Below are 14567 nucleotides of genomic sequence, written 5' to 3'. Positions count from 1 at the left end.
TGAGAAACTGTGTGAGAGCTGCAGTTAAAAGACTGAACTGGTCCTTAGTTTTCCAGTTTAAAATAATACAGCACCTTGTAAAAAAGAGCTACCAGCCCAGCAGATACAGACTTTAACTCACTATAACCTAGGGCCTGAAGTTACTTTCTGACATGTATTCCTCAGGAAAGAATACTACTTCTTCTGTCTGAATAGTTATTGGTTAACTACACACACAACTCTGCTTGAAGACCATGAGATTTCAAACTACATTCAAAAGTACAGAACCAGGATGGTGATACATAAAGGATCTGTGAGAAAGGAAGCACTAGACCTAGCAGCAAGGTGGGGTTGCCTGCATGGTCAGCCCTTCATTTGAATGCAAATGTAATTTTGGGGCAGGCAGTTATCTGTGACATCAGGCAGGACCTTAGTAAACTGTTACCACCAGCACCTGGTAAAACCATTGTTAATCATGTGTAGTAAAGGGACATCAGGGCTAGCATGAGTCATTTATAGAGCCAGTCAGGGCTAGAAAAGAGAGAAAGAAAGAGGAGGGGAAGAGAGATCAAACACACACTGTGAGGAGCAGGATGTCCCAGCAAGACAAAGCCAGGCTGTGAGCATCATGTATGTGAGTTACCTTTTGGATAAAGAAACCAGCATGTATCCAGGATCTGCAAGGTGCAGCAGCAACAACCTGCCAGTGCAAAACTTTGTGTCTACTCCGTCTTATCCAGATTACATGGGATATCATCATGTGCCAGCTCTGGACACCCACGGCCAGCCTGCGGGAACCTGGGGATCCCACTATGGCCCGCAGAGGGAGGACTGGAATGCTTATGGCCCAGGACCTTCCAGCACGGTTGCTGCTGCTCAGATCAACAGCTCATCTCCTGGACAGGTCTCCTACACTTCTGCTGATTACAGCTCCCTCCATCCCGCTGGATCTGGGGGTTTACCTCCTGTAGATACAATTAATACACAGCAAATCTCTCCCAACAGCCAAAGGCACAGCTCTTATGAATGGATGAGGAAAACGGTGCAATCCACTTCCACAGGTAGGAGGGCACTGAAGTTTTATGCTGAGGAGAGATTTTGCTGCTTTTGCATTGTTTGGGTGTTTTTGCCAGGTTCCCCGTTTAGAGGGAAGTGTCCAGTGTAACAAAGATAGATCCTAATTGTTCTGAAAGATTCTTTTGCTAGCAGTTAAATGTTGGTTCAGTTATTGGATAATGGGTTTGATCTGCTGACTACTTATATTTCTTGCTTGACCTTTAATGCTGAGGCAAATGCAGAGTCCTTTGACAGAGAAGTATTTTCACTTCAGAGATGTTAAAAAAATCTGATATCAAATAACTGCTTTAAATAGGAATCCTATCGCTTGGAATGTAGCAGCATGCCTGCAGAAAGAAATCATGATGAAAGTATTGTATTTTACACCATACTTTGCTTATTTTCCTCAAGTTTTAGAAATGTATATGAAAAGTTCAAGTAAAATATATATAGTAGGGGGCTGGAAGTAAGGCTTCATATTCGAAACAACTTCTCTAAACCTAAGAACACTGAAATGAGATCTGCAAGACCAAACAATGAGTCAATGCGCTAAACCCAGGAGTGATAAGGAAAACTCTGGTTCACTCAGTAGTAGTAACTCTCAGGATATGCAAGAATAGAGATCCCTGGTAACACAATCAGTTAATATAGCCACAGCTCAGTCTCCAATGTGTAATTCTTCAATTTCACTTAAGCAGTAAAAGTAAGTCATAAAGCAAGAGGAAAAGGTTATGTTTGTCATGAGGAACAATAGAAAAAAGAGAAACATAGAGCATCCCTAAACCAAAAACCTTAACTTGTATGAATAGGGAAAAAAAAGAAACAAGACAGGGGAGAAAGAAAAGAGGGAAAACTGCCTGAAAAGAACAGAGGCCCAATCCACTATATAACAGTATTTGATCCTCTGAGGTGCTGAGCAATTCTGCCATGCACTGAGATCAGTAGAAATTAAGGCTGCTCAATGCCTCCCCTAAAGAGATGCTCACAGGATTCCAGTGTTACATCTCAGGAAGGCTCCTTTCCTTTCAGCCTTCCTCTCACCCAGCTCTGTTCCACACATGCCTGTCAATAATAGTTTTCAAAGCAAGAACTGACTCAATCTCTGATGGAAAAGCAATTGCTTAGAGCAGACTTTAGAAAAACTAAAGCAACTGTATAGAAAAATTGTCTGCATTAAAACAATGCATCTAATTTCTATGAACAGAATTGTCCTCAACCCTGCTGCACACTTCAGTTCAGAGCATCCATAGAAGTGAACAGGACAATCAGAATAGGTTGTTACTCTGGGTAAATAGAATTTTGGGGTGGCTGAAGCAGTAGGTATTTTAAAACCAGATTTGTTCTTCACTGAATACTCTCTGAGCAAAGACAAAAGAGGTTGGTCTTGTAAAACCAGCTTACTTCTGAGTAGCCCTTACAAGAGCAACGGAACTGCTCACAGACTGTGATTTACAGATGGCAGAACACTTGCTCAAAACCCCCCAGCCTCTTGTCTCTTCTTTCCCCACCTGCCTTTTGTTCCTGTGGATTTGAACTGCAGTCTTTCAGAGAAAGGACTTATTTTACCTGTCTGTGCTGTCTCTTTTCTAGCAGGATGGACACACTGTGAGATAGATTTTTATATATACATATGTATATATAAATCTACTGAAAATAGACAATACCACATTCTAGCTGCCTGCTGTCTGCTCAAGAAACATGCTTAGGGCTTTCTAATCTTCCAAATTTCAAGCCTGCACAGGGCAGAGCATTCACAGGAAGTGTTGGGACTCTATTCTGGAATGGGCCAACAAGACATTGTGCATCTTAATTTCAGGAAAAGCTGAAGAAATCAGCATGTCATAGTAGCGTACACTCCCAAATGCCCAAAGGCCAGCATAAGGCCCTCTGAAGTTAGTGGGAGCCTATCATTCATTTAATGGCTACTGGGTCATGCTTTAGGGAAAATCCCAGATAAGGAATTCTTCTGCTGCTTCTTCCCCTCCTCTTGTGATTTGCTAGGCTAGGAATGCTCAGTGCCAATAGATCTGTTTCACTGGAGTCTGTTCCTTTTACTGGATTATGATCAAACCCCTCAGCATTTTCTTGGGTGGTATTTTCTACTCCCTAAGGCTGTATGCACTCACTGGGCACTACCCTTCTGTCCCTTTGCAAACCTCTAGGAATGTCAGTAAAGGTCTTGTATAGGCAAGAGTGAAGGAATCACACCTATTGTTATTAGCTTCTGTTATTTCCTGTTATTCCCTGTAAATAGATTTGAGCCACTATTCTTAAGGATGGAAGAACTGAGGCTCAGACTTACCTGAAGTGATCAGAACAGAAATTAGACACATTGATTTTATTATTTGCTCATTACCTGTTGCAAAATACTATCAATAATAATATTATCTCATTATGGAAACAACAATTATTAAGGCAAGTGATCTCTACAAGGTATCTTGGAAGTGTGCTAGAGATGTTCCTGTACTCTCACCCCTTTAAGATCAGTAGGGATTCTTTCCAAAGTTTTACTTACATTGAGTAGTCTGACTCGTAGCAGCTACAGAAATAAGACCCAGAACCAGTGATGTTTCCATCTCCACAGATTTCATGATTTATCTTCTCCTATCCGTGCTTTGTGGCCTCAGGACCTGACAGATGACAAACAAAGCACTTGATTGAAATTGCTGCCACTGCCCTCCAGGTCTTTCAATACTCTGTTACCTACACCTAATCTGGAACAAAACTAAAAATGGTTTCAAGTCTTACTCTGTAACTTTAAATAGCATATCTAACGTAAAACCATGTCTTCAACTGGTATTCAGTGAAGCTTTTGAGGTTATGCTACTTGAAACTGGAAGATCTCAGTATTTAATGTCAGACTATCATCCTGGTTTAGCGTTACAGGAATACATTTCCCACAGAAAAGATCTACTGAGGTTTTCATCCATCACTCCCTCTGGTTGAAGAATGTCTGAGTGTTTCTCCCTGTAACTTTGGAACTGGAGGGACTGGGACTTGATCCTAAACACAGTGCAGGTAGGATCCAATGCTTAGTCACTGCATTCTTGAGGGTGCTAAGGATAAAGGAGAAAGCAAATGTGTTTTGACTCCAAACATATGAAGGAGGAAACACTGACTACTTACTGTTTTCAGCCAAGAACACAGGTGGGAAAAGACCCTTCTCTAACCCTTACACTGCTCCTGTCCCTTCTCCTAAAGCCCCAGTTTGATAGAGCAAGCAAAGCCAAGACAACTAGTCACTGTAACAAAACAGAACAAAGACACAGCAACTACACATTTGAGGTGGCAATTCCACACACACAAAGCATAATTACAGGGAAATTCTTTGATGGAGAATAGAATAAAATCACCTTAGAACAAGTTACAAATCTCTTCCTGCTGATTTCAATGTATTTATGGAGGTCAGCAATCACTCACACAGGAGCAAACTTTACTTTTTGCCTTTGAGAGAAAACAACATACATCTGTGATAAACCAGTGCCCAAAACAATCAGCTGGAGCAGTTAAGTACCAGGCAGTTCCAGCAGCAATGAGAAGCTGCTCACAAAACTGAAAGTACACCTTAAGAACTGCACTTCTGTGACCATAAAATAGGGAGGGAACAAGTTTTGAAACAGAGGTGAAGTGATTATGAACAGAGGCTTTTCCCACAGGTGACAGCTCTCCTATCTTTGTGGTTCCATGAAAATAGCTCTGGAAGCACAAGACAGTTTTTCTGATGATGATGGTAAGTGCTGTAGCATCAGCACCAAATGAGCTGCAAACATACAGCATCTAGTCTTTGAAGAAAGAAGTTATATTCCCTCAAACCTACAGAGGAGAAACAAGTCTCTTAAGAGGCCTCTCCTGCAAAATGATGAATGCCTAAAGAATATACAACACTTCAAAAAACATTCAGTTATTCACTTGCTTTTTAGTCTATACAGTCCTTGGCAATGGGATTTCTCCCATCTTGTCACTTGGAAATCCACCTGCCAAACAAAATCCATACAGGGAGATCTGTCCAATCCTTGTTTAAAGGTGAGAAAAACGACTCTGCTTTAGAGTCAGCTATTTCTGCATGATGAATACAAAAACTTACACTAGCAAAGTGAAAGACAGAATTTGGCCAATGAGCTTTAGTACAGAATAGTAGAACACAGTCAAAATTGTAAGCATTAGCATTTTGAATAGAAGTCAACAGAAGGGAAGGGAAAATTCTTCAAGTCTGTGGCAAGCTCCCAATTCTATGATCCTATTCTGTTCTTTTCAGCTTGGGTTCTCTGGACATGTGTAACAGGAACAAATGTAGGAAATACAAAGAGAATTTCACCATGTTTCACAAACCTTTATGCACCTAATTCTGTAATAATATCAGTCCTACTCAGGGCACCAAGACTCCTGGCAGGAATACTGTCACTCATGTTACACAGGTTGGACCAAGTTCACACAAGGGCAGCCTGGTGTGGTTTGGTTGAGGTTTTATCTGATGTAACTTTACAGAACATCACATGCAGCACAATATCCATCTTCAAGACTTATTTAAAATTACTGTTGCTTCACAACTTCACATAAACCAGTGAAATTACACTAGGGAGAATTTGCCCTTTTCTCTTCCTACACTTCCAGAGGGCTTAAATATCTAGAGAGATTCCCAAAACATAACTCTGGGGCCTGATTCCCATAACCTTATAAATCCATATCTTTATAAGCTCAAAAATTTAACACCAATCTCGTAACGAGCATCAAGATGCAGATGTGAACTGAGCACATCTTCAGGCCAGGCAGCTGATTCATGCTTTGAGCTGACTTAAGTGAGCTTCCAGCCCTCAAGTACAGACATTAACTTCCTCTGAAACATTAAACCACAGAATCCAGATTACATTCCTTTGTAAATAATCCAACATCATCTGATATATTGTACACCAGGACATCTTCTGTATAAAGTAGGTAGAGCTTCTGGATTTTATGAGGTAGATGAAGAATATTCCTGAAAAGCTAAGAGTGGAGGCACTAGAAAGAGACCAGGGCCAGTTCTGATGCTAATTTATTTTGCTTTGTAAACTAGTTGTGAGGTCCGATGGTGGAGTTGGTTTTTTTTCCCCTTTCCTGGCTACATTGTCTGAGGTTTTGAGGCCTATCTGTCATATTGAGGCAACAGACCCTTTTAACACTTCGCTTTGCTTTGATATGCAGTCTTGTCTCTTCCTTCTCCCTCTTTTCTTCAGGGGTTATATTGCCGGAAAGGGTGATGATTTTCACAGCAAATAAAGAGGCCTTCTCCCAGCTTTATTGTCTTCAGAAGAAATGCTCTGTGAATTTTATGACCAATGGGAAAGCTGTTCCCTTCCCCCAGCTCAAAACTTGGCCAGTCACAAAAATTGCCGGAGTGGGTGTGATAGAACAGGATTGTTAAACTATAGCTCACGACAAGTTTCCTAAGTCTGAAATGTCTCATTTCTTGTCCCTTCAGAGGCAACAGTCAATAGTCTTCAACAGTCACTGTAAAATAAGAGTTCTGACAAACTCACTGTTCTCAAGCACCTCATCAAACCCAGGAAATCCACTCCCCCAACACGAAGGCAAAGGTGCTGCTTCAAAGCTCTTTTGTTTCATTTTTCTTCCACCTAAATACTATTAACCTCTCCAGCCACTTGCAATTCCATAGTATCTGCTCCTGACAGAACACATTTCCAATAAAGCTGACATTATATTGCTGATTAAAATAATGTTACACCTTGGTGGTTTCACTCACCCAAGTGAGTAGGATTTGACTAAACAATTGGATTAAGATACTAACTTTTATCATTACATCATTAAATTCTGCCATTACCTCCTAAAGAAGTCCAGGAAGTGAAAAACATCCTTCTGCTGCCTCTGATGAACCCACTAGTCCTACCTCAAATTTTGTTCAGGTAATACTTCTCCTCGAAATAAAATGCATCACTGTAAATAAGACCAGTAGATTTGTCTCAGAAGGCAGCAGAGTGCATCTATTCCATCCTACAGATGGAATTTAGAGGCTAAAGGCCTAAACTGTTTAGAGATAGCTTTTGTTGCTTCTGTTTGTTAACTTTGGCAAATAAAAGTGTACTTTGCCTTTGAAAGGAAATGCCATATGCAGCCTAATTCCAACCCAGCATCCAACAAAGGCATTAGGAAGACTCTCACTGCCATCAATGAGGGTTTGGGTGAAGGCCTAACAGTCTAAAACAGGTCTCTGCCAGAATAAAAGCACCCTCTGGAAGACCCTGTCAGGTCTCAGTTCCCACTGGCTGTTGGCTCCCTACACAAAAGAAATCAAACTATTAAAGACAGGATTTGAAAAATCAGAGAATTTTCTCAAATCCTCGTTGACTTTCAGAAAGGAAATGTTCTCGTTTTGCCTTTCTGCTTTCTGAATTGTTCTCTTAACTTACTTTAAAGACAGTAGATGTGAAAGCTCCCAATCTTCCTTCAAAAAGAAACCAGATATATTTTTTACTAAAAATAAACTGAAAGCTACTCACACACAAACAAAGGATTTGATGGGAGAAAGCTCAGTTTGCTACATACATCTAATTCCTTCTTCAGTTTAAAAACCAAAAAGCCCAGCCCTCTCCTGTTCAGACAACGTTAAAGCATTTCAAACCAGAAACAGGAAGGCTTAGCCTGAAATTTACTGTCTTGTTTTGGCAATAGAAGAACATTCTATATTTGTCTCTGGCTTCTGAATGAGAACAGAGTTCAAGATAAGATCACCTTGTTGCTCTTTTGTATACTCCAGTTTAACACCACAAAGGAGACTAAGGAAACATTTTAAACACTTTAACCCATAAAATGACCCCAAATTCTCATTTAAAGAGGGGAAAAAAAGCACAACTAAACCACCCGGCTAGAGATCAAAAATACCAAGTGAGGCATTAAAGCACCACGGGTGACCATATGTTAAACAAACAATTTACACTTCGAATTGATGAAAACAAACGTCCTGGTACTTATGTGGACTGAACTGAGTAACTGCTCTTCTTCAGAGACTCTCAAATTCTTCCCATAATGTTGTAAAATTAGCAGCACTTTTCACTTGATTATCAGTGTAAACATAATGAGGCTCATTCTGCTTTCACTGCAGTTTTGCAGTGACAGAAATGCCACTGAAATGAGAATGTACTACACATTACCTATCTCAGCCAAGCAGCAGAACCTTCCTGGGGAAGGCACAGTGGTTTTGCTTGCATCGGCTGAGCAGAAACCCCAGTGCGAGGAACACACACAAACATGCACACACCTGTTTTCCCCATTGGATTCCCTCAAGCCCACAGCATTGTAAAGGCCTTATTAATGCACAGTGCTTTCCCAGGGATGAACACCATGGAGCATAGAAGCTGAAGGATAGAGTTCTGATACAGACCTTTTTCTACAGCCCTGGGAAAAGTCCTACAGGGTGAAACAGTTGTCACCCACAACCAGAGGTGTCACAGTATTTGCTTACAGCATCACACTGACCAAGACTTCCAGTGCTAAACAAGTCTGTACTTAGGATCTGCACAAACAATTCAAAAGGATCAGAGCCTGAAGAAGCTTCTAATGCAAGTAATACTTTGGAGAGCTAAGAATTCTTCTAAGTAGCAAAGTACTGTCAAATGCTGTAAGAGAAAAAAAGCAATGTGGCTCAAGCCACTACCAGCAAGTGGAAGGCAATGTTAGCTTTAAATATGTTCAGCTATTGAACAAAGAGACATCACATCTTCCTCCACAGATGGGGGGAAAACATTAGCCTATAAAACCAAACCATGATAAAGTACTTTAAGATTCTGTTATAGTTCTGTACATTGAATTCTGATCTTTTCTGATGTCAAACTTCAAAAGCAAGGGGAGTTTGGAGGAGGGGCTAGGGAGAAATCAGGCTTTTGCCAGCACTGATACATGAAACCTCCAGCTTTTCTCTCCTGGAGGGGAACGTGGTTGCTCTGCAGAGCTGTGCTGTGGTCATCTACTCAGAGACTGAAATTTTACTAACTCAGTGCCTGAAAATCCATTCCAGTTCTCTCTATTCAAAATTAACTGCTCTTATGAGGAGCACAACTATTATATCTCAAAAAACCTGGTTCCTCAAACTTGCATGCAAACATGAGCTGCTGTATGAAGTTCAGCTGCAGCTGCAGCAGAATGCTTAGGCAGCAAGCCACAATATGCCTCGGGTTTTATGCATCGTTGGAGAGAACCTGAATCTAAGAGGGCTGTTCTACTGTAGCAACCACTAAGGACACAAACATTCACAACCTCCACTACCACAGTGGCACATGCTGCAAAATATACCAAATGAAAACGCATTCCCTGTCCCAGCCAATTTATAGTCTGATCACACACATCTGCAGAGATGTCCATGCAAATACAGACAGACAAAAGCACAAAAAAGGGCAAAACCGTGGTTAGCTGAGATGGTAACACTGGTCTTAACACAGCAATGATCCAATCTTTCAGCAATGTAGGAAACCCTTAGGCTAGGCTCTGGGGCCTTGGCTTTAAGCAGGTGGTGAGCTCTGGTGTATTGATTGCCTAATAGGAACATTAACAACCAGGGAAAGGGGGGAGAGAGGAAGCACCCGCAGCCTTTCCCATCTCAATTCTCTTTCACAGCTCCCAACACATTCTGTTCTCAGAAATTACTGTGTATGGAACCCATAAAATTTCAGCTTCTTGCATCTGTGTTCACTGGCTCATGTCATTTGCCATTTCCTTTAATGACCTGGGTACTGCTGAGCCATGTCCAAGTCACTCAGCTGTACCCACAGCTGAAAGGATGCAGCAGAATGCTTGCAGAAGAACAGATGCTGTAGCTTTATCATTGTTCAGTGTCCTTTGTAAGGCATTTATTGCTTTCTTTTTCTCTTTTCTATTAACTGTCATCTGGAAATCTATGTTACTATCTCCTGTGCTATTATCAAGTTGTGGTTAGACCATGCCAGGCTTGAAGGAAAAATACAACCTCCAAATTGCAGTAACAATCACAGTATCACATTAATTTTTCTGGAAACAAGAAAGGAGGAATTCTGGAAGTTCTCAGTATTTCCTATACAGTAAAATGTCCTTCACAGTTTCCCTTTCAAGCAGGTATGGGTGTATCAGCTGTAGGGACAGAGAAACCAGAGCAACGCAACACCAGGCAGGAAGCTTGCACCAGAGCTGGGAACAGAACCCAGGTTTCCTGGCTCCTTGTTCTTAGCCAGAACACCTTCCCTCTTCCCAGATGATAAGAAGACTGATAAAGAATATGAGAAGCAGTTTATCATCTGTTTACTAAGGGGCAAACCCTAACTCTAATGGTATGAACCTCCTGTGTTGTAAATTGAGACTGAATGGAGTTACTCTGGGTAAGTGCATAGAGAATCAGGCCTAAAATACCCACAAACATATTTTTCAATGTAAAACCAGATATTTTGTGTTACAAAAGTTAAAAACATTCTAGCTTGAAGCAATGTGTTCTTCTTTCAAAACAGGTAAAACAAGAACAAGAGAGAAGTACCGAGTGGTTTACACAGATCATCAGAGATTAGAATTAGAGAAGGAATTTCATTACAACAGATACATTACAATCAGGAGGAAGTCTGAACTTGCTGCAAACCTAAGACTTTCCGAGAGACAGGTAGAGTATGGATCACCCATTCAGGATTTCCTTTGCATTTATGATTGCTGAGGAGGATAACCAACTTACTGGTTAAGAACACCAAAATGTGCTGGCAGCCTTGGTTACACTCAGTCCTAAATACCTTCCAGCTCTCACCAGAGAGCTGTGCAACAACACAACAGAATCCTGCCCCAATTTCTCTCTGGTTTTCTGGGGTAGCTGCAGCAGGGAGAAGGTTTCACTGGAATTTCTAAAGCAGAAATCCTGGTCCTGCTGAAGCCAATGGGAGTTCTGTAACCGATCCTGACAACGTCAGTCTTAGCAGAGAATGGCAGTGAGCTCACATATGTTCAGGACACTTGAAGGTATTCATTTCATTGGCTGCCTTTTACTTTTTGTTAAAGATTTCCTACATACTCGCTACTCTTTTCTCCTGCCCCTCTTTCCTCCATCCCTTCCAAATTCCCTTTCTACTCCCACAAGGTAAATCAAAACACAATTGTTTCTCATCAAGGGATACATATCATTTGTTCTGAAACCGCTCAGTGCTGCGTTTTGAGCATACGTTCAGTCCCATTTTAATGGGGAGTTCCCTGATGCAGCACATTGAAACAAGCTGCAAAACAGATCATTAAAAGCTTTACTGAAGGAACCCCTGAACAGATTTCAAGACGCAATGCGCTCATGTGGTGTCTTTGCTAGCTGCAAAGCATCACACCACTGGTTTCCCAGTCAGATACTATTCAGGATCATTCACTGAAGATGATGCCTGATCTCCCACTGATGTATGGGCTCTACTGAGGACAGTACAAAATCCACCCACAGTTGTAGTACTGTTCATCCAATTTGAACTCATCTGACACAGCACACATTGAAAGAGCTCACAGAAACACAGAAGTAAATACTCATTTTGCAAGTATTTCTCAATCTACTGTTGAATAGGAATATTTCATTATTGAAAATTCAAATTATTGCAATATTGGTACATATATTGGGAAACATGGCAACAGTGTTTGCAATATTTGCTCTTCATCATCATCAGTGTGTCATGAATGAAATTAATTCCAGTCTCTGAAGTCACTATTGAAAATGTAAGATTAATACCAGATCTATAGTCCCACTACTACCCTTTCATACAAACTGAACAACTCTATCATATGAATAAGGCTGAACTCACACTGTCCTATCCCAAGTTCCACTGCATTCAGCCTAAAAGCTGAGATTATTTTCTGGAAAAGCTTTTTTCCTGCTTGTGACAGGAAGAAACTCACATCCAAGACACTAGAATGAGTATTATCTCAAGACAAAAGGACAACTGAACAAGGAAGTAAAGATGCAGTATCTAATGAAGGAAAAGGCAAACCCAAGCATTGCTACTATAGCAGGGATACAGAAATAAAGGAGATGAGGACTAGAAAGAAGAAAATTGGACTTGAGGGGAAGAATTACTCACACAACCGAACACCAAAAGGAAGGAAGGCAACAGGAAAGGAACAAGTTGGGCAGCTACACCTGACCGTGTTAGCTTTTAGTCTAGCATTACAGAGTTGTATTTACTTGTAGTTCTTTGATAACTGCCATACAACTCTGAAGTGCCTACTACAGCTCTCTCTGGATCACTGTTGCAGATCTTCATCCCTGGTTTCATAGCAAAACAGAACTAAAACCTAGATTCAAAGGCAGGTGAGAACACTAAAGCACACATGGCAAACGCATGGGTGAAACCAGGTTACCTCAGCACAAACAGAATGCAGGAGAGCTGACAGTACTTGAGACTGTTTTAATGGAACATAATTTAGTACTGAAATGAGATTCCAGAAACTAAGAGCACAAAATTAACTCCCAAATGTCTCAGACGATAGCCTGGGACTGAAAGAGACCTAGTTCAAATTTCCACAAGCTTTGTGTGTATCCAAATTCCTTAGCTCTAAAATGGGAATAATAATGCCTTGAGGATAAGTGCACAGAGACTCCTTAAGATGTTCTGTGGGACTTCACCAGTGGTTTTCTCTAAAGCACAATTTAGTAGCCACAGACATTAACACCTCTTACTGTTTTACCTCCCCTCTGAGCATCAATCTCTCCCCCTTTCTAGCTTCTAGCAAAAGCTACAAATCAGTATTTCTCAGCAAACCACTGATTTCTCTTTGGGTTCTAGAAAACGGTGACAGAAGTGTTTCCTTTGCCACCCAAACACCAACAAGAAAATACAATATGGCTGAATGAAGTAGCTTGACTTATTACACTGACTAGATACAATACAGACCCACTTTGAAGGATAAATAGCTGGCATGGACTGCTATTCACATCCAAAGCCATTTCAGTTGTCACAGAACATTCACCCTCTCACATCTCAACAAATTCTGCTGTATTTTCAACTGACCATTACTCATCAACCTCATCTCACATTCTCATTTGTCCTGTCCTAATCAAACCCCATACACTCTTCAACAGTTGCTTCATCCCTCCCAAAGACAACTGTGATAGAGCAATGACTGCAGTGTAAAGCACTGCACAGTGTGGGAAGCACAAGCAGATTCTGGCTCCATCTAGAAATGCAGTAAGAGGCACTTGGCTATTAAGGCACCACTTGGACAGTGTTTTGAAGTAACGTTGTGTACCAAGAGCAGCACACTGGTGAAATTCTGCTCAGAAGTATATTTCCATTGGCTTACATATTGGAGCTAAGCAATTAATATGCAGCATCCAAACAGCGAAGCTCTCGTGCCTCAGTTTATAGGCCAGAAACTGGTTTTAACCTGCGTATGTAGCTTTTGATATACTCTCGTATTCTTTTGGCCATCACTATGACAGATGAAATTGTTCTGTTAGATTGTGTAAAAAAAAATAAAAACAAAAATCCAAAGCTTAGTCCATAAAGAAATATTGTCTTGAAAATAAAATTAACACTGAAAGCTTTTTATCAAGACATAAATATTTTATTACCAGATAGGACAGATTGCGTGTATGCAAAACAAGCAAGCAGCCCTGGCATCCCAGTTTGACACTGCCTTTCTCAACTGGTGCTCTTGCAATTGTTTTTATGACCCCTACATATCTAAAGGGCCACACTGCATTCTATAAGCAACTGAAAAGAATTTCCTTTGCTCCTTTGCAGGTGAAAATCTGGTTCCAGAATCGCAGAGCCAAAGAACGAAAATTAATGAAGAAGAAAATGACTCATTTTGATGGCAGCAGCCTTGGGTCTATGCAGAGTGACTCTGGCTCAGTGAGCCCAATGCCAGTTCCTGACCAACAGACTCATTCAGAAATGCCCAGTTCTTTATTCCCACCTCCTCCTCCTCCTCCACTTCCTATGAATGGTTTGCAGCACAACGGGAATCTGCAGCAGGTAGTGGCCTCTCAGTAAGGCTGCTGGAAGAGCTGCTATAGAATGAACACTATAAACTACCAGTACATGGAGCACTACAGTATGAGAGAGGACAGCTGTAGCTGTTTTGCAGGAGTCCCCAGCATGACATGGATTTGTGCACATAAGCTTCCAGGACAGTAAGCCAAGAGCTCCTTGCCAGATCTGCCGGCTAGCTCGAGTTCCCAAGGACAATGGAACTGCTGTGTGCCAGGAGCCCTTGCTGCAGGGTACCTCTGCAAGGGAAAGCCATGCCCAGCCTGCGCCCCAGGGCACAGGGAGGGAGGAGAGCCAGGACCAGCTACAGCCACTTGTTATAGGACACTGCAGATGAAAAAGCACAGAACAGGCCCCAGGCAATCCAGCCCCTTACAGGGCAGCTGTAAGGGGTGTGTAAGGGGGTGCTCTGTCTGTCCTTCGCCACAGGCAGAGTGTATTCCTTCTCCTTTGATCTCCACACAGGTTCCATGTACTCGCTTCCATGGACTTTACACATGGATCTTGATAAATGAAAACCTGGCATATACGTTCTGTCCCACTTGATAGAAAGCTGGGGTTGTGGTGGTTGCACTC

General features: G+C 41.4%; 1 protein-coding gene across 1 annotated transcript; it reads left to right on the top strand.

Annotated features, from left to right (window-relative positions):
• Window positions 1–461: 461 nt before the first annotated feature.
• LOC117436307 (homeobox protein CDX-1-like) lies at window positions 462–13994 on the top strand. The gene is made up of 3 exons (XM_034064218.1): window positions 462–1040; window positions 10497–10642; window positions 13743–13994. Exons 1-3 carry the CDS (start codon window positions 608–610, stop codon window positions 13992–13994), a joined length of 831 nt encoding a protein of 276 aa, XP_033920109.1. The 5' UTR covers window positions 462–607.
• Window positions 13995–14567: the final 573 nt, after the last annotated feature.

This window comes from Melopsittacus undulatus, chromosome 6 (genome assembly GCF_012275295.1).
Source record: "Melopsittacus undulatus isolate bMelUnd1 chromosome 6, bMelUnd1.mat.Z, whole genome shotgun sequence".
Classification (NCBI taxonomy): domain Eukaryota; kingdom Metazoa; phylum Chordata; class Aves; order Psittaciformes; family Psittaculidae; genus Melopsittacus; species Melopsittacus undulatus.
The sequence above is the reverse complement of the archived record's forward strand: the minus strand, read 5'-3'. Positions and strand labels throughout refer to the sequence as shown.